This window comes from Eupeodes corollae, chromosome 1 (assembly GCF_945859685.1).
Source record: "Eupeodes corollae chromosome 1, idEupCoro1.1, whole genome shotgun sequence".
NCBI lineage: Eukaryota > Metazoa > Arthropoda > Insecta > Diptera > Syrphidae > Eupeodes > Eupeodes corollae.
The window spans coordinates 103,796,003-103,818,537 of record NC_079147.1 but is presented as its reverse complement, the minus strand read 5'-3'; the positions used below and the strand labels follow the sequence as shown (position 1 = coordinate 103,818,537).

Genomic DNA, 22,535 nt, shown 5'->3' with positions numbered 1-22,535 from the left:
AAACCTTAAACGAGTTTTTTTTCAAAACGACTTTTTACTTTATTGTATTTGGGTAAACCTCTAACTTTGTAAACAACTTTGAAAAATTAATCCATTTTTGCAAAAATCCATTGGAAATAAAGTGCACGACTGAATCCCACGAACTTGCTCCCGTATCCAAAGACTGTGTTTACAAATAGAACGCATATTTCTAAATTTAAAGCCAAGTTGTGGAAAGCCTTCAATAGAAAATTAAAGAAAAATGTATCGGTTTGTTTTGAGAAAATCCGAATTTTTGATTTTTGACCAAAGCAGCAATTTCACATGTAGTACCCGTGGCATGATGGTTAGTGCGTTGGACTGTAGACCGGCCCGACTCCACTCAAGGGGGTGGTGTCGCTCTCTTTATACGAAAAGGCATTAATTATAAAGTCATATACAACAATGAATTGCGAAAGCTCAAGACGCTAGAAGTTTGCGTTGTATGCATCTCTCTCACTCAAGGGAAGCGGATGTATATGATTGCGGCTTATGCGGCTGGAGCTCCGCAGGTACTTACTTTGCTTCAGAACTCGAGATTCTTTTTAGGGAACTGAAACTGAGCTTGGAAGAAAACTATTTCATCTTGGCCGGTGATTTGAACGCAAAACATGAAGATTGGGGAAATCAACATAGTAATCCCAGAGGTAATCATCTTTTTAATTTGATGAATCTTTACAGCGTTGAATATGGCGTCGACCTGCTTGCTACTGAAAGGCCATCGTATTCAAGAAGCTGCTCCTTTCTGGATCTTTTGCTGTACGACACTAGACTGACAGTAACAGACAAAGTGGGTAATCATTCTCGAAACTGCTTACAGACAGTCGAGTACGACAGTGATCACTGCGGACTGGCTGCTGTAATGCAGATTCCGAACGAACGCGTGGAGTTGGAGGAATACGTTGCAACGCACTCTTACAATTACAGTAAGATGCGTTGGCCTCGTTTCACCAACGCCTTAGCGAGAGAACTTTGTTCGAGTGACATAGCCCCACCAAACAACAGAAACCTGACAAATACAGAAATTGACCAACATTTACAACAGATGGACGAAACAATAAAACGAACGATGGAACGGACAATCCCAAAGTACAGACAACGGGACCAAATGGACGCTTACAGAAACGCGACAATCGACGCACTGCGAAAGCACAAGAGTGGCTTACTGACAAGACTCAAAAACTTGTACAGACGACTTACAGACCCACACGACTTGGAGGTTAGGACACTGAAGTCGTCAATAAAAAATGTCAATCTGTTGATTAAGGAGAACTACAGGCTATCAATTAACAAGTACTGGGACCGCAAGATCCAGTCAGTTAATTCGAGCGACCCTAGTATGTTCCCTAAAATCAACAAGATATTCAGGAAAAAAGAACGACAATGACCTTCCGAGTCTGAAACTCCAAAGAACCGAAGAAAACAGAGACGTACTCATGACAGCGCAAATAGATCCAGAAGAAGCCATCTTTGACGATGACTTTTATATAATTGAAGATCCGAAGGAAAAAGTGGAGGCGGTGGGAGCTGCTTTCCAGCAAGTATACAAGGTGAATGTTAGCATTCGCCCCAACCACGACCTGGAAAACAGAGCCCTACTTAATCACTTTTACCTTCGAAATGATATGACACAATAGCGATCTGAGAACCGCGGTTTCATGCGGTTCAATGACGATTCCTTGGCAAATGCCATAATCGCCGAGCAAACGGGACCAAGTCCCTTGTTAGTGACGAAGGTTGAGCTTCAGCTCATCTTTAATTCAATAAAAAACAAAAAGTCAGCAGGTGTCGATGGCATATCCAACGTTGTACTAAGACATTTACCGATGGAACCAATTGACATATACACCACGCTCTTCAATAATGCACTGAATAATGCATATTATCCAGTGCATTGGAAGACCGCTGTGGTTCATCCTCTCCCGAAAAAGGGAAAGGACAACTCCAACCCGTCAAATCTTCGGTCGATAAGTCTTCTTCCGAGCATCAGCAAAGTTTTCGAAAAGATCATTAATAGGGCTCTGACTAAGTGGGCTGCGGACAACAAAACAATTCCGGATAAACAGTTCGGGTTCAAGGCGGGTCATGACACAATTCATGCTGCGTCTAAACTCGTTTCTGATATCCAATGGAATAAATCAAAACAACAATGCACAGGTGCTGTTCTGGTTGATTTGGAAAAGGCCTTTGACACCGTATGGTTAGAGGGTCTTTACCTAAAACTGATTGTTGTATATACTTTATGATATGCTTAACGGTAGAAAGTTTGTTGTCAAAAGTGGCAATGTAACTTCTACCACAACATTCTCAATTAAAAATGGTCTTCAACAGGGAGCGGTGAATTCGCCGATTCTCTTCAGCATTTACACCAGCGATCTGATAGGTAGTCTTACAAAGGCAATTGCATACGCCGACGATCTAATTGCGTACAGAACGGCCCGAAAGGTTGAGGTTATTAGAATTCTCTTGCAGCGTGATTTCGACAAGATTCAGCGATATTGCGACGACTGGAAACTGAAAATAAATGTCCAGAAGTCAGAGACAATTCTGTTCCGGACTCCGTTGGCTAGGGCCACGAGGGATACGTGCAAGAATTGGCGCAAGATGGTCATCGTTGATCTTCACGGGCAGCCATTGGCGAGCAAAAGTGTAGTGAAGTACCTCGGTATCTAGTTAGATCAGTATTTATATTTCGACAGACATATAAATGCTGCTCTGACCAGGGCCAGAGGAGCCTTCGCTCTGACGAAACGACTGTTTTTTAGCAGTCGGCTTGACCCCAGAGTGAAGGTAATTTGCTACATGGCCCTCATAGGGCCAATGATCGTATGGTTGTCCTGTGTGGTTCAACGTTGCCCCTTCCCAGAGGGAGAAGTTTCGGGTGTTCGAGCGGCAGTGTTTACGACGCTGTACCGGCTTATATCGAACAGCCGAATCTTCTTATGTGCATTACTATACCAACGAGGTCCTATACAACGGGGCTCGAATCAACAGAATTGACAATTTCGTGATAAAACTCGTTCGAGGTCACATTGCAAGAGTGTAACGGAAGAAGGATCTACTTCGGCTATGACTATACAAAAAAAAAACTTACTTCCCAAAGTCCAGTCAGAACCACAGGATTCTCTGACGTCACTAGGGTTACGAAGTAGAGTGTCCAATCGGCGGAGTACGCGCAGGCATGCTTGCGATGGCCAAAGGGCTAACTCGTCGGTGGGGTGGGATCTTGTACTCGCCACTGGACTGCCGTAACTATTTTCATGCCTATTTTAAATATACTACTAGGGCTCCTTAATCGTTAGTTAATGTATAAATGCATCTCTTTTTTTCTTTTTCTTATTTTGGAAACAGGTGTTTTTGTTTCCTAAGTGTACCCTCCCACAGTTTATTCAATACTGAATAAACGCCATGGTTACCGCACCACTTAATTTGCTTGACTCGCGATAACCCCTAAATTGAGTTTGACTTACGGGCCTACTGCCCTCTCATATACCCTTCGTTGACGCTTCTTAATTCCATCACTTTCCCTTAAGATTTAAAATTTTACTCTCTCATACTGAGACACCAAATAGTTACGAAAAATAGATATGTTTTAAATTGGAATTCATTATTTATATTTTTATTGACAATAATTCAAAAAAAACAAAAGTTATAAAGTTAAATTTAAATAGTCTTAATGTGGAACATAATTGAGTTCGATTTAAACCAAACGTGAGAATGAGAACATCAACAAAAAAAAAATTGACCTAATTTGAGTTCTGTTTTTATTAGAAAAACTCACTCAATGTCCTTTTACTTTCATTTGGAGGTAAATCTCTCTGTAAGGAAATTCAACAACTTGCTTTTTACTCGAATCTCACTTCTGGTTTAAGTCACTCTTATCTTATCTCTTATATAAAAAAAATAATCTCTCACGCTCCCTATAATTTTTTTAAACCATGTTAATATTTTTACTCCCGAATTTAAGTTTTCTTCGTTAAATGGTTCGAATTTCAAATTGATGAGATTTAAGATCTTACATACTATCACTCACCGATTTAAAAATATTGGTTTACATTTATTTAAACCTACAGGTTTCCTTCCAACGAAGAGGTGCGCACTCCTTGGTTAGTTGGTGATTTTTATATGTATGGTTGAGGTTGTATTTGATTTGGTGAAGCTAGTTATGGTGGATGGAACAAAAATCTTTTCAATTTGAACTTAAAAAAAAAAACTTGTAAATTTTACTTAACTGAGAGAATGAGAGACGATTTAAGGTATATAATAAAAGAAAATTTTCTTCAATGATGAGCCGGGTTTAAAGATGACGTTTGATGTACAGGCAGGGATAAATCGTTTGCCGATCAATTGCTTGTTCTTTTGATACTTTCTTTAATTTACTATTGTAGTTAGGTATCAGGTATGATGATGTGGAGTTGTTGGATCGATCGGTAGAAGAAGCTATAATCCCAATTGTGGTTGAGACTTGGTCCAAAACGTGTGGGATGCTGAGGTGGTTTGCTGCTCGTTGTCTTTACCTTGGTTTTGGGGCTTACGCCACAGGCTGACGATCGAAAAGACCGCTCGATCGACACGGAGGTAGGTGCTCCGTGGGCCTTGTATAGTATGCGGAATTTCTCGAGCGTGATCGAAATATACAACGCCTTAAAGTATGCCAAGGTAGATTGGACAGCTAAAGCAGTGAATCTCAGCACGTGGTGCGCTCGAAGATCACTCGTTCGAGCTTTTAGGTTCGGCGATCCCACTTAAGTGGTATGACTGTACCAAAAAAAAAAGAATACGATGGTTTGTTACCACTCTAATTTTAACATATAGGTATAAACTGCGCTTCATTTACCTCACGTAAAGGGCTAATAAGCCTAATATTCCGTGGTCCACGAAAGAAGCTGTAGAAGGTACAGTCACGCTGGCTTGAAGTAAGCACAAAAGTTAGGCTGGTTTTTCTATGCCTTATTTTAAGTTATTTAGGATGGTAGTTTGTGTTTTACAACTTTCTCACAAGGCAATAGATATAATTTTGGACTTTAGGCAACAAAAAAAACTTTTAGCAAGATGAGAAGACGAATGTTCATACTCGGCAGTCAAATCGGAAAAGAAATGATGAAGCGCGAAGGAATGACAGGTTAGCTTCGACTTTCCGCCCGCCGTGAGAATAGAAATTTGTCATATGGAATTGACGAAAAATGCGATATCGAGTATCGAAATTAAAAACAGGGATGTAATGAAATTTACACCTTCAATTCGGATTAATTTTAAGTGAATTACACTATGCCCGTACACAACATTTCAATTTTTTGACTGATTCGTCACAAAAATGAAATGAAAAAGGCAGAGTTATTTTTAGTATTCGACTTACATAGGAGATGTTTTATGAAGTTTTAGTGTGTGGTTCTTAAGGATTAGGAAAAGATTACAATTATTTTCGCAAGTCTTTTGCATGCACTAACCCCAAATTATTTCCTAACACATCGGTTAATTCGTAAAGATTGTCTCCAACTACCTTTTTCACTATGGCAGGCACGAATTTTGGACATAATTTAGCATTTCGATTTTTTATTTTATCGCTTAATATAAAATTTCGTTTCAAAACGGTTTGTCCAACAGAAAATTTTATGTCTCTGCTTCGTAAGTTATACGTTTTTTCATATACTTTATGTGCTTTAGCTAGAGATTCCTTAAGTCGATTGTGAATCATATTCATTTTCAATGGTTTTGGCAAAATTTCAATTTCAGAGTTGTTTAACCCACCTAGTCTTTTAAGTAAGGGGTAAGTTGAAGCGTGTTCTATTTTACTCTGTCCGAAAAGGGCTTCATGAGGTGAAACGCCAATCGCAGTATGAATTGTAGAACGCAGGGCGCTTACAATTGAGACTAGGTTGTTGTCCCAGTTGGACTGATCAGAACCAATATACGAACGGATAGCCGCGAGTAAAGACCGATTTACGCGTTCACTGGCATTTGACTGAGGAGAATATGTGGCTGTTTTTATATGTTTCGTTCCATACGTGGCTAGGAATTTAATAAATTCTTTACTGACGAACTGTTTACCGTTGTCTGATAAAAGTGATTCGGGTACACCAAACAATGAAAAGACATCTTCCTCTAAAAACTTTACAGCCGATTCACTAGTAGCTTTTCTTAAGGCTCTTACTAAAACAAATTTTGTCAATTGATCTAAACACACAATGATGTAGCAATTTCCCTTCTTAGATCTGGGATACGGACCTAAAAAGTCGACATATAAATGTTGAAAAGGCCTGTCGACAACAAATGCTTGTCCCATGGGAGGTCTAAGAATGGAGTTTGGCGCTTTGGACGCCTTACACACATTGCAGTCCCCGACGTAAGACTTAACTTGGGCCGCCATATTAGGCCAATAAAAACGTTCTCGTAGGCGATACAATGTTTTGGCAACCCCGCCATGCGATGAACGAGGAGGGTCATGAGCCAAACGAACTAATTGACTAGTCAGCAATGACGGGATCCATAGTTTCCAGACACAATCATCTTTTATGGGATCCCCAGCACAGGGTTTGACCTTCTTGTATACAAAAGAATCTGATACCCGAAGATCTGGTAACTGACTGTTATTTTCCTCTATAGTTTTTATTAGTCCAATATATTCATTTGACTTAAAAGCCGGATCGTTAAGTTCGACGTATAAAACATCTGATGGATCCAATACATTTTTTTCCTTAGATGCAATCTCGTCTACGGCGTAAACGCGAGAGAGAGCATCGGGAACAACATTCTGTGTACCTTTCCTATGCTGTATCTCGAATGAAAATCGTTGAAGTCTGAGACTCCACCGTGCTAACCTTCCGTTTAAATCTTTTTGACTCATGAGCCACTTCAGGCTAGCATGGTCGGTCACGATTGTGAACGCCTGTCCTTCGACGTAGGACCTAAATTTTTCAACGCCTAGCACTGCTGCAAGGCATTCTAATTCTGTTATACTGTAATTTTTTTGGGTCGAAGTTAATTTATGAGAAAAGTAGTAAATAGGTCTTTCTACACCCTCTTCATCTTCTTGGCATAATACGCTGCCAACACCGGTTGTAGAAGCATCGCAGAGTATTTTAAATGGCTTTTTAAAGTCAGGGTTGACTAAAATCGGAGCGGAGGTCAAGGCCAGTTTTAAGGCTTCAAAAGCTTTCATTGCCTCCGAAGTGAAAGTAAAAGTTTTGCATTTTTTTAGAGTGTCAGTCAGAGGTGTAGCTAAGGCCGAAAAATTGCTTACAAATCGTCGGTACCACCCAGCAAGACCTAAGAATCTTCTCACCTGTTTTGCAGTTTTCGGTACCGGGAAATCTTTTATGGCTGCCACTTTATCCGGGTCGGTTTTTATGTGCCCGCCTCCTACAATATAACCTAAAAATTTTAGTTCTCTAAAACAAAATTTTGACTTTTCTATGTTTATGGTTAAGCCTGCATTTTTAAGGAGTGAAGCGAGTTTTGAAAGAATTGTTAAGTGTTCATCAAATGTCGCAGAAACTACCAAAAGATCGTCTAAATAGACAAATATATTTTGTCTCAGTTCGTGTGGAACCACCTTGTCCATGAGTCTGCAAAGTCACTGAGCTGCATTGCAGAGTCCGAAGGGCATGACCGTAAATTGATAAAGAGGCCTGCCAGGCACGGTAAATGCTGTTTTTTCTCTTGAAGTCTTTTCCAGTGGTATCTGCCAAAAGGCATCTTTTAAATCCACACTCGAAATGAAGTGTGTCTCTATCTGGCGACTAAGCAGGCCATCTACATGGTGAAGTGGATAAGCATCGTTTTTCGTAACCTTGTTAACTTTTCTAGAGTCAAGACAGAGCCGGTTTTTTCCTGGCTTTTGTACAAGTACAATAGGAGAACTCCACGCGCTTTCGCTTTCTTCGATGACTCCTAATGAAAGCATTCTGTCTAATTCGCCGTACATCAGGGTTTGAACCGCTGGAGAAACTGGGTAAAAACGTTGTTTAACCGGCTCAACATCACCCGTGTTTATTATATGTTCTTCCAGCTTTGTTCGTCCAAGTCCTAACTTGGCTGCGGAAGGAAACAAACTTATAACGTTACTTAGTTCGGTTTTCTGTTCTGCTGTCAGCTCGTGTACATTTGAGTCACTCACTCTGACTATTGTTGAAATTTCAGATATAATGTGTGGAGCGATTTCAAAGGACTTCCAAAAATTTACCCCTAAGTACAAGGGTTGTTCTAATGATGGAACCATGAAAAATGAAATTTCTTTTGTTATTCCTTTGTAGCTCACTTTAGTGCTAAGTTCACCTATAATGGATTGCGAATCGCCGCTAGCGGTCCTAACATTTGCGTTGAAACGTTTGTACGCGATGCCCATTTCCTTGACAAGATCTAAGCATCCTAATCCTAAGCAGCTAATGCTCGCGCCACTGTCTAGGAGTCCAAGCATTTTCTTGCCGAAAATAGAAATGGTAGCATATGGTCTGGGATCATCGGTATGGCAGAGGTTTGTAGCGGATATGGCTTTAAATTTGTTTCGTTTGTCTAGGAATCTGTCTCTAAGTTTTTTTATGTTTTTTGAAGGTTCCTTGAAAATACGCGCACGCGTACTATAATATTCATTTAATCTTTCATGAAGTGTCTTTGGTTTTTGGTTTTCATTTTGGGTATCCTTAAATTCAGTTTTAGAAAAACTTGTAATTGGTCTTTTTAAAATAGTAATTTTGCTAGGTTGAGGTAATTGTGTTGCTATTCTTTGTTCAGATAAGTCAGGTGTAAGTAGGACGTCAGGTGATTGTGTACAAGCTGGTGTAGTTCGTAAATCCGATGGACTTACGACGAGTTGCTTTTCGACGGTTTCACTTCCGGGTTCACTTGTGAAGGGCAAGACTCCCCGGTTGTATCGCCCCGTTTCCGGTTTTCCGAACACTTAACACATTTGGGAGATGTAGTGTTCTCCATACCACATCTAAAACAAAACAGATTTCTCTGTGGACTAGGGCATTGTTTGTAGGAATGACCTTTGTTTTTGCAATTCCAACAGGTAAAATTAATTTGGTTCCGTTGTGAAAAACCTATCGCTTCAATATCGTGAAAGTCTTCATAAGAATGTTCAAGCTCATTTACTTTAGCCACTGGGTTCCTATTTGCTGTAGGAAAAACTCTGGCACGTAAAGAATCATTTTGGTTAGAGTGTTTTTCAATTGCACGGCAAAAATAAACCATTTCTGGCAAACTATTTGTATTGAACGTAATCAATAGTTCACCCGTCCGTCGTCTTACATTTTGTTTAATGAGCTCAATAAGCTCTCTGGGTGACTTTGGCAATCGTAATCGGGAGTTTAAAACTAAAATCTCTTGGTAAAAGCTATCAAAGCTTTCCGTGGGACCTTGTCTTCGATCGAACATTTTTCTAGATAATTCAGAATCAGTTTCAATACTTCGGAATTGTTCGATTAGAGCAAATTCTAAGTTTCGCCAAGTTGCACCTGGGTTGGACTTTACGAAGGTCCAGAACCAAATCTCAACTTCACCGACTACAAAAATATGAAAGTGGAGGAAGATATCCTCCCAAGTGACTTTGTAACAGATTTTTAATCGATTGAGTCTATAAAGAAAGTCGTCGACTGTCATTTTCTTATTATCGAATTTCAAACCCCATTTTTGAAACTCGATTAAACGGTAAGGCAAAGTGGAAGGTAACCTGCCACTTGGAGCATCAGAGTTAAGATTCAGACCGTTGAGTTGGTCCTCAAAATTTCGAATATTATCGCTTAGTTGTGAAGGATCGTGTTGGTTTTCACGATGAGCTGTGGCAGCTAGAACTGGGTTGTGCACAGGTGTATGATGAGCTGTACTCTGTTCTCGTGGAGGTGAAATATTATTAGGACCCCCTATTTCCCTTTCAACACCCATTGTGGGTGGCCTAAGCTCTTCTTGGATGGTCCTTACTATTTCCTGTCTTAAACTAACCTTTTCCGCCTCGTATTCCGCTCTTCGATTTCTCAAGTCTTCAGCCCTACTAACCCCTAGGGAGGCTGTAACAATATTTTCGATGTAGCGTTTTAGACTCTCATCGAGGGTAAGACTGGTTTGTGTATTTTGTCGCGAACCATGAGGGTTAAGAAGAAGAGACTGACTACCTGCCTCAGCAGTTCCGCCGGTAGGATTATCTTCAAGGTCGTCTTCTTCTCCCCCATTATTCAAATTTTTTGTTTTTCTGGGATTTGTTTTGGGAGCCATTTTCTTATTAAAGAAAATGTCGAATGTAAAATAAAAGCAAATAGTTTGATTCTGAAAGTTTGGAGGATTCCCAAAAAAAATATGTTTAGGATATTGTACCCTTATCGTAATTTAAAAAAAGCAAATAGCTCAAAATATAAATATTCAATTTATAAATAAAGAAAATACGTATTACAAAATACAAATGAATATATCAAAAGGAGATTCAAGAAAAATTGTTTGGTGTATATGTTCATTGAATAAGGGAAAGTTTTCATTAATTGCGTCAACGAAGTAAATAAAAAAAAAAAAAGTGTTGCATACATTTATTACCTATAGGTTTTTTGTATAAAATTAACTCAGGTTGCATGAAGTGCTACGATAGAGAAATACGACTTGGATGAATCTCTGGGCCACTTCCATAATGCAAGAGTCATGTCACATTTTAATTAATTTTGTTGTTTGATTGATCTTGACATTACAAAAAGAACTTTTGTTACTTGAAACAGAACTCCGGCGCATCGGGCGGAGAAATGGTTTCCTCGAACCGTTATCTCCCGGTCGTCAGATGAACTCCTTCAAGCAATTGACTAAATTTGTAACTCGAATTCCTTGTTTCATCAAAATATATGCTGCTACGGAACTATTGTATCCAGAACATGCGTTCCAGGACATAACTGATAAAACAAAAATCGACCTGTCTTAACAGCCTAAACAAAAAGTTGGCTTTGTAATAGTTTAAATATTTAGTTTTGTCAAAGATAACTAAAATAACAATAAAACCTACAAAAAAGTTTTCGAGCCACCACTTTGGGCGCCACCTGTGTAACGGAAGAAGGATCTACTTCGGCTATGACTATACAAAAAAAAAACTTACTTCCCAAAGTCCAGTCAGAACCACAGGATTCTCTGACGTCACTAGGGTTACGAAGTAGAGTGTCCAATCGGCGGAGTACGCGCAGGCATGCTTGCGATGGCCAAAGGGCTAACTCGTCGGTGGGGTGGGATCTTGTACTCGCCACTGGACTGCCGTAACTATTTTCATGCCTATTTTAAATATACTACTAGGGCTCCTTAATCGTTAGTTAATGTATAAATGCATCTCTTTTTTTCTTTTTCTTATTTTGGAAACAGGTGTTTTTGTTTCCTAAGTGTACCCTCCCACAGTTTATTCAATACTGAATAAACGCCATGGTTACCGCACCACTTAATTTGCTTGACTCGCGATAACCCCTAAATTGAGTTTGACTTACGGGCCTACTGCCCTCTCATATACCCTTCGTTGACGCTTCTTAATTCCATCACTTTCCCTTAAGATTTAAAATTTTACTCTCTCATACTGAGACACCAAATAGTTACGAAAAATAGATATGTTTTAAATTGGAATTCATTATTTATATTTTTATTGACAATAATTCAAAAAAAACAAAAGTTATAAAGTTAAATTTAAATAGTCTTAATGTGGAACATAATTGAGTTCGATTTAAACCAAACGTGAGAATGAGAACATCAACAAAAAAAAAATTGACCTAATTTGAGTTCTGTTTTTATTAGAAAAACTCACTCAATGTCCTTTTACTTTCATTTGGAGGTAAATCTCTCTGTAAGGAAATTCAACAACTTGCTTTTTACTCGAATCTCACTTCTGGTTTAAGTCACTCTTATCTTATCTCTTATATAAAAAAAATAATCTCTCACGCTCCCTATAATTTTTTTAAACCATGTTAATATTTTTACTCCCGAATTTAAGTTTTCTTCGTTAAATGGTTCGAATTTCAAATTGATGAGATTTAAGATCTTACATACTATCACTCACCGATTTAAAAATATTGGTTTACATTTATTTAAACCTACAGGTTTCCTTCCAACGAAGAGGTGCGCACTCCTTGGTTAGTTGGTGATTTTTATATGTATGGTTGAGGTTGTATTTGATTTGGTGAAGCTAGTTATGGTGGATGGAACAAAAATCTTTTCAATTTGAACTTAAAAAAAAAACTTGTAAATTTTACTTAACTGAGAGAATGAGAGACGATTTAAGGTATATAATAAAAGAAAATTTTCTTCAATGATGAGCCGGGTTTAAAGATGACGTTTGATGTACAGGCAGGGATAAATCGTTTGCCGATCAATTGCTTGTTCTTTTGATACTTTCTTTAATTTACTATTGTAGTTAGGTATCAGGTATGATGATGTGGAGTTGTTGGATCGATCGGTAGAAGAAGCTATAATCCCAATTGTGGTTGAGACTTGGTCCAAAACGTGTGGGATGCTGAGGTGGTTTGCTGCTCGTTGTCTTTACCTTGGTTTTGGGGCTTACGCCACAGGCTGACGATCGAAAAGACCGCTCGATCGACACGGAGGTAGGTGCTCCGTGGGCCTTGTATAGTATGCGGAATTTCTCGAGCGTGATCGAAATATACAACGCCTTAAAGTATGCCAAGGTAGATTGGACAGCTAAAGCAGTGAATCTCAGCACGTGGTGCGCTCGAAGATCACTCGTTCGAGCTTTTAGGTTCGGCGATCCCACTTAAGTGGTATGACTGTACCAAAAAAAAAAGAATACGATGGTTTGTTACCACTCTAATTTTAACATATAGGTATAAACTGCGCTTCATTTACCTCACGTAAAGGGCTAATAAGCCTAATATTCCGTGGTCCACGAAAGAAGCTGTAGAAGGTACAGTCACGCTGGCTTGAAGTAAGCACAAAAGTTAGGCTGGTTTTTCTATGCCTTATTTTAAGTTATTTAGGATGGTAGTTTGTGTTTTACAACTTTCTCACAAGGCAATAGATATAATTTTGGACTTTAGGCAACAAAAAAAACTTTTAGCAAGATGAGAAGACGAATGTTCATACTCGGCAGTCAAATCGGAAAAGAAATGATGAAGCGCGAAGGAATGACAGGTTAGCTTCGACTTTCCGCCCGCCGTGAGAATAGAAATTTGTCATATGGAATTGACGAAAAATGCGATATCGAGTATCGAAATTAAAAACAGGGATGTAATGAAATTTACACCTTCAATTCGGATTAATTTTAAGTGAATTACAATAAGCCCGTACAAGAGCTATGTCTTCGACCAACAATTTAATTTTCGGGGCGTTCTATCCGAACGACGAGTATTTTGAGAGTGCACGCTTGAGCGGCTTCATTCCACCAGAGGCATTCCTCTTTTTAGACAAATGCGGTCTGATACAGGATAGATTGGCAGTCCCGTTAATCTACCACGTCAGACGAAGAACCGTAGATAGGCGACTCCCGTACAATCGGGACGTCATGGCACAAGGCGGAGCAGAGCTCCTTCGGTTCAGTAGGGCTGTGTCCGAACGGGACCGAACTGATAGGGTGAAGCAGGAGAACCAGTTTTGGTGGCTTCAATCGGCACTTGATAGTGGGTAGTCGGGATGGGTTTTAAGCCTTGGCCGGCTTACATACTTGTTTAATAGGATTAGGGTTTAGTTTTAAGTAGAATAGGCATGGTGGCACGAAAAGAAATAGAAAAAAAAAATACAAAAAATACAAAAAAAAAAAATTAAAAAAAAAGAACATTAAAAAAACAAAAAAAAACATGGATTAAAAAAATAAGAAAAAAAATAGACAACAAAATATGAAAAACAAAAAGGTTAGATAGTTAGATTTGCTGCTGTGGTTGTTCTAGTTTTAATTAGTTTATAGGTAGAATAGGTAGTTTTAGTTAGTTTTAAGTTTTATTTAAGGACCTTATTTTAAGTAGTTTGTAAGCAAAAGTAAAAAAGGATATTGATATTAGTTTTTTTTTTCTCAAACTTTTCTAATAAATACAAAAATTAATAAAATTTAAATTGAAGTAAAATAGATCTTAAGGCCGAAAGGCATTAGTAATTAGTGTTATAGTTTAGCTTAGTGTCCGTATGGGACCATTAAGTTAGTTTTAAGTTATGGATAATTAGGCTAGTTTTATGAATTTTTGTCTAGCTTTAAGATAGGTTTAAGATTGAACTAATAAAAATGAATTAAAAAAAAAAAAAAAAGTGCGTTGGACTGTCATGCAAGGGGTCTTGGGTTCAATCCCTGCCTGTGCCACCTTAGTTTAAAAAAATAATTTTCGCGGGTACTGCCTCTTGCGAGGAATTGACAATTCCTTCAAGAGTAATTCTTGTCATGAAAAAGTGCTTTCTCAAAATTAGCCGTTCGGATTCGGCCTAAAATTGTAGGTCACTTCCATTCCTGACAACAGTACTTGCACACAGGAATGGTTGCGAGTTGTAAGTTATTAGGCCCTGATTCACAACGGACTGTTGCGCCACCCAATTTATTTATTTATAGCAATTTCACATATTATTTTTAATTTATGTCATTTTAAAATATGTAAGTCACAAAATATTTTAAAACCATGATGCTCAAAAACTTAAACCAAAACTCTTACGACCAGGTTCAATTTTGATGTTTGAGTGGAAACAAATATTACCTATTACCTGGTCTCTCTCAAACTTTAATTTTTAATTGTGAACAATTTATCACAATGGGCCATTAAACGGGTCTAAGTGTGTCCGTTTTCATCTTCGACAGCTACTTAAACCTAATTATCAACAAATAGTTGGCAAATTGTTGATAATGCAAGGATTGTTATCGGTTAACTACACAAAAGATGAAACAATTGACAGTTGATAAATATCAAAATTTAGCATTTAGCTAATTTACAAGTTAATATTTGGTGGCTGCCTTGAGGTACACCAATGTAAGAGGTGAAAAGAAAAAGGTAAAGGCGATATTACTTAATAAGATCTTTGATTGCAAATAATTATTGAGAGAATCACCTTACAGGGCAAAATAAGATTTATCAATGAAATCCATGATATTATTTAGTTAAAACTGCAAATTATTCAAATTAACAACTAAGTTAGTGGTATGGTTCAAGAAACTTTTAGTAAGCGAAATGTTTCGCATCGTGGTCCTGTGGCGTAGCTTCTAATAACGTGCAATTTAACATCGCAGGACTTTTACTTGTAAGGTTATGTGATACGTAGATAAGCCGCTACGATTGGCATCTTGCAAAAAAACATTCTATAAGTTATTGCTGACATACATACATATTATAAAAACAAGGTCAGAGAAGCTATGAATAGTTAATAATGAGCGTCTGTGTCCATGGCTTACGGATTAAATGAACAAAAAAGGATAGAAAAGAGAGTAAATAAACTTTAGCGAAAATCAATATTTCCTTTACCAATGTCTCGCTGTATAGTTGCGAGGATAAAAAAAAAATGAATTCCTTTTTTAGGGATCACTTCTGCATAAAGTGTGGACAATCTCAAAACTCTCATCACACTTAAAAGAAAACACAAGCTAAGTGCCTCCCATCAGCAATGTGTAATGAAACTAGCTAAAGATTGTAATCTGATTGATGAAATAAAACTAAAACTAACTAAAAACTAAAACTAGCTTCCTATCATCAGACTAGGAAAGACAAAGTTTTAAGTTCCCAGTTAAAAAATAACTAATAAACAACATAACGTTTTGTTGAAAAAAACAGCAAGATGTTAAAACGTCTAATAAAGGCTGATTTTTAAAAGCTTTATAAAAGTTTAAAAAACACATACAATTCAGAAAAAATTCATGAATCTAAAAAAAAACTTTCGACTCAAATAGCTTTTCAAACATTAAAAATATTGGTTTCAAACTTATTTTATTTCACAGAAAATATTGTTTTCGATATTTAGTAATTTGTATATAAAAATCCAAAACTTCTTTCTTTCATAAAAAATAAAATCTACAAAAAATAGTGCGCAAATTTGGTAAAAATTGATACGAGTACATATAGACAAACTTTTAAGCAAGACAAATCGACAGACGGGATAGGATGTTATCAGTGTGGGTCGCATCCCAGCCTCTTTTATTTTTCTTAAAGTGTCAAAAAATTAAAAACATCATATTCTTTTTTAAAGCTTAACCCTTCATTAATCTTTGGTATGGTTTGTCCTACATAAGTTTTGTAAGTAAACAAATTAAATTTAGGTCTAAATAATTTCCAAAAAAAACCTCTCATATTAAACCAAGAATACAATCTTCTTTTATTTCTTAATGGAAATACTTTTCTATGAAAGGTTTTCTTTTCGATTATTTATAAAGAGATTCTCAATAATAATTGCACCTATAACTTCCCTGAGGAATACTTCTAAAGAGTAAAAGAATATTAATTTGTTTCTCAAGGTAGCTAAGGTAGGTAAGGTACTCAAGTTTATTTAGCTCGGTGGTGTCTTAACTTTTGCTTTCACCTCTTCTACGAACAAGAAGTAGGTACATAGTATCTAATAGGTATACCAATATACATAGGAGCAAAATAAAAACACTTTCAATAAGAGTCTCTCTAAATCCACTTACCTCGTTCAAGGATCCAATCATTACGGCAAGCACCTTCAGCCAGTGAACTTGAGGCCAATTCAACATCCGGCAAAGTGATAAGTACTTAAGCAGATCATCCTGTTGGAAAATATTAAAGTACAGCATTACTTTCATCTTCTTTGACGTTTTTCTTTTTTCTTCTTCAAAAAATGAAACAAAATAAGAACAACATCACGAAAAACATGAAAAACAAAAATAAAAGGAGTAAAATTGTATCCTTACTCGCGCGTGTTGATGGAAATGATGGCGATGGCGTTGGCAACAAAAACAAAAATCGATAAAATTATATTAAACCAACATAACTATGAGAGCACAGCTAGACCAAAAGACCAAAAAAGCAGCCAAGCAAAAGATTACAAGAAAAACGCGCGTAAGTAATTGCTCGAAACAATATTCCTTGAGAAACCCTATAAAGGACGAAAAAAATGTATACCTACCAACCTACCGCTACTCTTTGCCCTTATTCCTATCTTAGTGACGTCGTCGTTGTACCAACTTACCAGCTTGCAGGACCAAGGCCACCAACTTCCGGTTGGTACGAGCAAAAATTTTAAACGGATTTCATATAAAAGACCAAATTAAAAAGAAAACAAAAAAGAAAAGAAAATAGAAACAAAGCCGAAAACACAAAAGGATTGAAGCTCGCAACCTACTCGTCGTAGGCCGAAGCGGAAAAAGAAAACACACAGACATAGCATTGTATACGCGGTTGTCCTCTCTTACCTCATCCAAACAGAGGGCCTTCCATCGCTCCTGCAGAAGGCACCGGCTAATGAAGAATCCTTTTCCGACCTGATTTTTGTGTTCCCAGTATTTAGTTGGAACATGGCCAGGAGCGCCCACCATCAACAAGAAAGGAAGGATGTGAATGGCCAGATTTCGTAGGTTTGACGGTGTGTTTGATTGCCGGCATCATTCGTTGCGTTGGCGTTAGCGTTGGCAAGGAGGAGTTGGAAGTTCAGATAGCAGAAATGGTAACAATAAGGTTAGTCAGTTATATAAAAGCTATCTCAACAACGTCAGAGCTTCAACTTTTTTTTGTTTTTTTGTTAAATACAAACCTGAGCGACGAGCACCTTTAAGTATCCCTTTGTTATGCTGCCTTGTCGGCAGGCTCGTTCTAAACGGATTTTAGCCGGAGGTGGTGCGTTATTTGCCAAGCAACGAAAATAGGCAGCCGACCATCTGAGTAAGTCGTATGGCTGAGTGCGAATGGCAGCTGTGAAAATGAAAAGTGAAATTCTTGTTAAAAACAAACAAAAATCCTGCAAATAAAAATACAAAAAACTTTTTCTACCAAGAATCATCATCATCATCATCATCATCGTCGTCGTGTACAACTATTTTTATTTTAAGGACACAGAGGAGAACAATACGAACAGAGAATTCAAAAGGATATAATAACTCAAATACCAGACGAATGAAAATTTTAATTAAATCGTAAAATGTTTTGGCTCTTACATTTGTGGTATTTTGATATTTAAAGTTAGGTGGGTTATTGAAGGTAGCCTTGCTTTGCTAGCTAGATAGCTAGCCGGAGCTGGAGCCAGAGCCAGAGACACGCCACACCACGCCAAGCTACGCCACTATGCAAAGCAGGAATTGTTCAGCTTCAGCCCCTTTGGTGGTTTTGATTTATTCATAGAAAAAAGTTTTTTTTTTATTCGTATCCTTTTTTTATGGTGAAATATAGAATAAGGCTTGACTCCGAAGAGCAAAAGTAATATAATATAAATTCTGTATGTGAACTTCAGATACCTACATGGGCCTGGAAAGATGTCAAGAATTCGTTGTAAAAAAATGTAGATAGCCTAACAAGGTTTTAAGTGGACGAAAGGGCCGAGTGAATTTCTACTACGTACAGTTAAATTGTCCTTAGTGGCTTAGAACTTTTTTAAATTCCATAGAAATGCAGGGGGGTGGCATAAGCCGTGAGATTATCTATCTAATCGGGTCTTTTGAAACATTAAAAAAATAACACACACTTAAATGATAGATTGAGATTTATATTGCTTTGGTCAGAATAGTGCCACTTTTTGTGTTTTAATACCAAAGGTGGTATGACTTTCATTCGATTTTGAATTTGAAGCCACCGCAAACATAAAAGACTTAAGGGGGATTCATTCAAATGACTGTGGTGTTAATGTCTGAATTTGTCCCTGAGTGAAATATGTATATAGCTTAAACATATGCCTGATGTTGTGTTTTAATGCGCATATTGTAGTCGATGATTCTTTAAATGTTGTTTACATTAAAGATCCTAGATTTTTGTTAGTAAAAGAATTTTGAAAAAGTAAAACAGTTAGTTTAAGTCTTGAATTATAGGTTTTAAGGCATACAAATGTATTTTGCACTCTAGTTGTAGAAAATTTTAAAAGCTTAAAATTTTAACTTATATATTTGTTGCAACTTTAATAAAATGACTTAGAGCTGATTTGCAAATTTAAGATTCTGCTAATTTTTTTAAAATATCCAGTTTTCAACATTTGTTTCTGTTTTTTAATACATAAATTCAAAAAACTTAATGTAATAGCCTTATAAATATGACTTCCAGAAAATTACTTTTAAACCATTTTTGCATTTTCTGTTTGTGAAGACTTAGAACTAAAAGGGGAATGTTGTATAACTTTGATTTCATTTGATAAAAGTTAAACGTTCCTAGATTGAGGGGACATCCGGTCTTCTCAGCCAATTCCTTCCACTTTTCGTAACATGACGATTTTTCTTCCAAGGCACATGTTGCTAATGTTTTATTAAGACGAGATACATTCATGTTAAGCATTTTAAGGATGTAGTCGATAATGTAGTTTCAGTGTTGGAATGTATATTGATTGAAGTCCAATTTCAATATGTAACATATAAGTGGGCGTTGACATGGGCAGGTGTAGTAATCGTTTGAGAAAAAATCTAAGCAGTTGTTCGACAGTCACATATTGAAGGTATCCCCAAACCTGGGCTGCTTACAGCATAAGTGATCGAGCAGTAGCCTCAAATATCTGGTATTTTGCACGTAGACCAATATTTTTATTTTTCATGCAGCTGAACCAAGTAGAGTTGATAGCATTTTTTTAACTTTTTAGTTTTTCTCCTAAATGAAACTTTATATACTATTTTGTGGCGTCATTATCAAGCCAAGGTATTTGTAGTTGTCTACTATTTCTACAGGAACCCCATCAAGTTTCCAATTAAAATTACCACTCCGAAGTCCCTTACCACTACCAAACACCATTATCGTAGATTTTGCACGATTTACGGTTAGGTTCCATCTTTTGCAGTACTCTTCCAATTTGGTAATCATCATCTGAAGTTTTATGGGAGTGTCGGCTAACATCACAATGTCATCGCATACATCAAGACTTTGATTAGACTGACTCGTATATCAATCCCACCCTTTAAATGACATACTATATCATAAAGGAAGAGGGAGAATAGTAGTGTGCTCAAGATACATCTCAATCCCATAGGAGTCAAAAAACTTTCCGACATCGAGGTCCCGTCCCAAACTTTTGCTGAGCAATTTGTATACATTTTTTTTAGTGTTTTCCACATTTTAAATGGTAGACCTAATACCGATAGTTTATAAAACATTAAATCTCTATCAACGCTGTCAAATGCGGATTTAAAGTCTATAAAAGAAGCATACACTTTTTTACTCTGAGTGCAGTTGATATTGACAATAGTACTAAGTGTACAAATTTGATCCACAGTGGAATATCCTTGACGAAAGTAAGCTTGAAATTCACTTAATATCTGATGATCCTCAACCCAATTGGTTAAGCGCTTATACAAAGTACTTCCAAATATCTTGCGGATTGTATTAAGTAGTGAAATCCCTCTATAGTTTTCAACCACATTTCGGTTTCCTTTTTTGAAAACTGGAAGAATAACAGATGATTCAAAACATTTAGGGATATACCTAATCATTTTCATACAATTCATTGAGCTGATGTAAAAGACAGTTGGCAAATTCGTCCGAACAATACTTATAAAATTCGTAAGGGATTTGATCTTCTTCAGGCGTTTTGGCTTCCATCATTTCAACTATAGTACTGCTCTAAGTTCTGTAATTGTGAAAGGCTGGTCCATTGTTTGATCGTTGATGTAATTGACGCAATACTGAAAAGATAGTGCTGACTTCTCTACATTTAAAAGGGATTGAAAATGTATTTTTAAATCCGATGTGGGAATGTTTATACCAGTCCTAAGCTTTGATCCATTTAAAATACGAACTGCTTTCCAAAACTCTTTAGTATTTCTACTCCCAATTATGATCTTTGCTTTTTCTTCGCAGTACTGAGGTTTCTTAAGAGAACAGATTTCTTTGAACGTAGCTTTTTCTTTGAAATACTCTTGTTTTAAACGGTGATTTTTTAAGAGCTTGAGAACTTTTTTTTAAAAAAAACGCATACAATTTGCAAAATCTCATCGATTCTTTATTTGAAACGTTAGATTGGTCCATGACATTTACTTTTTGAAGATAATTTCATTTAAATGTTGACCGCGGCTGCGTCTTAGGTGGTCCATTCGGAAACTCTAATTTTGGGTAACTTTTTCGAGCATTTCGGCCGGAATAGCCCGAATTTCTTCGGAAATGTTGTCTTCCAAAGCTGGAATAGTTGCTGGCTTATTTTTTGTAGACTTTAGACTTGATAGCCCCACAAAAAATAGTCTAAAGGCGTCAAATCGCATGATCTTGGTGGCCAACTTATTGGTCCATTCCTTGAGATGAATTGTTCTCCGAAGTTTTCCCTCAAAATGGCCATAGCATCGCGAGCTGTGTGGCATGTAGCGCCATCTTGTTGAAACCACATGTCAACCAAATTCAGTTCTTCCATTTTTGGCAACAAAAAGTTTGTTAGCATTGAACGATAGCGATCGCCATTCACCGTAACGTTGCGTCCAACAGCATCTTTGAAAAAATACGGTCCAATGATTCCACCAGCGTACAAACCACACCAAACAGTGCATTTTTCGGGATGCATGGGCAGTTCTTGAACGGCTTCTGGTTGCTCTTCACTCCAAATGCGGCAATTTTGCTTATTTACGTAGCCATTCAACCAGAAATGAGCCTCATCGCTGAACAAAATTTGTCGATAAAAAAGCGGTTTTTTCTTCCAACTTTTCTAGGGCCCAATTATTGTGGCAGATCGTTCGGCTTCAGTTCTTGCACGAGCTGTATTTTATACGGTTTTACACCAAGATCTTTGCGTAAAATCTTCCATGTGGTCGAATAACACAAACCCAATTGCTGCGAACGGCGACGAATCGACATTTCACGGTCTTCAGCAACACTCTCAGAAACAGACGCAATATTCTCTTCTGTACGCACTGTACGCATTCGTGTGGTTGGTTTAATGTCCAATAAAGTAAACTGAGTGCGAAACTTGGTCACAATCGCACTAATTGTTTGCTCACTTGGTCGATTATGTAGACCATAAATCGGACGTAAAGCGCGAAACACATTTCGAACTGAACACTAATTTTGGTAATAAAATTCAATGATTTGCAAGCGTTGCTCGTTATAAGTCTATTCATAATGAAATGTCAAAGCATATTGAGCATCTTTCTCTTTGACACCATGTCTGAAATCCCACGTGATCTGTCAAATACTAATGCATGAAAATGCTAACCTCAAAAAAATCACCCTTTAAACAAGAGGTATCATACTTTCTAAATAGCTCAAGAAAAGCAAATACCTTATCTCTCGCTCGGCTACAATCTTTATCAAACCATTTCTGTTTAGCTTAAAGTTGATGAGTTCTTTTGTTAACTTTCGGTACTGCTTTGCGAATAACATCTTGCATATTTTCTATCGATACTGCTACTCCTTTCCATTGCAATGCATTTATTTGCAAATTCAATGCTGTTTGGTTTGAACTTTTGCAATTATTTAGCCATATTAGCCTGGGGCTTAAGAGTTCATTTGTATCTAGCGAATGATTCAATTTGG

The 22,535-nt window shown here is 37.3% G+C and overlaps 1 protein-coding gene across 1 annotated transcript in view; it reads right to left on the bottom strand.

The window, feature by feature from the left end:
* LOC129941398 (uncharacterized) overlaps positions 1-22,535 on the bottom strand; it is a 37,627-nt gene that overhangs the window by 9,131 nt on the left and 5,961 nt on the right. Inside the window, exons 2-4 of the mRNA XM_056050022.1 lie at positions 17,647-17,804; positions 17,309-17,377; positions 16,565-16,663 (exon numbers count right to left, since the gene is read on the bottom strand). Of these exons, the coding sequence (XP_055905997.1) occupies positions 16,565-16,663; positions 17,309-17,377; positions 17,647-17,804 (326 nt within the window). The remainder of the gene's footprint in view (positions 1-16,564; positions 16,664-17,308; positions 17,378-17,646; positions 17,805-22,535) is intronic.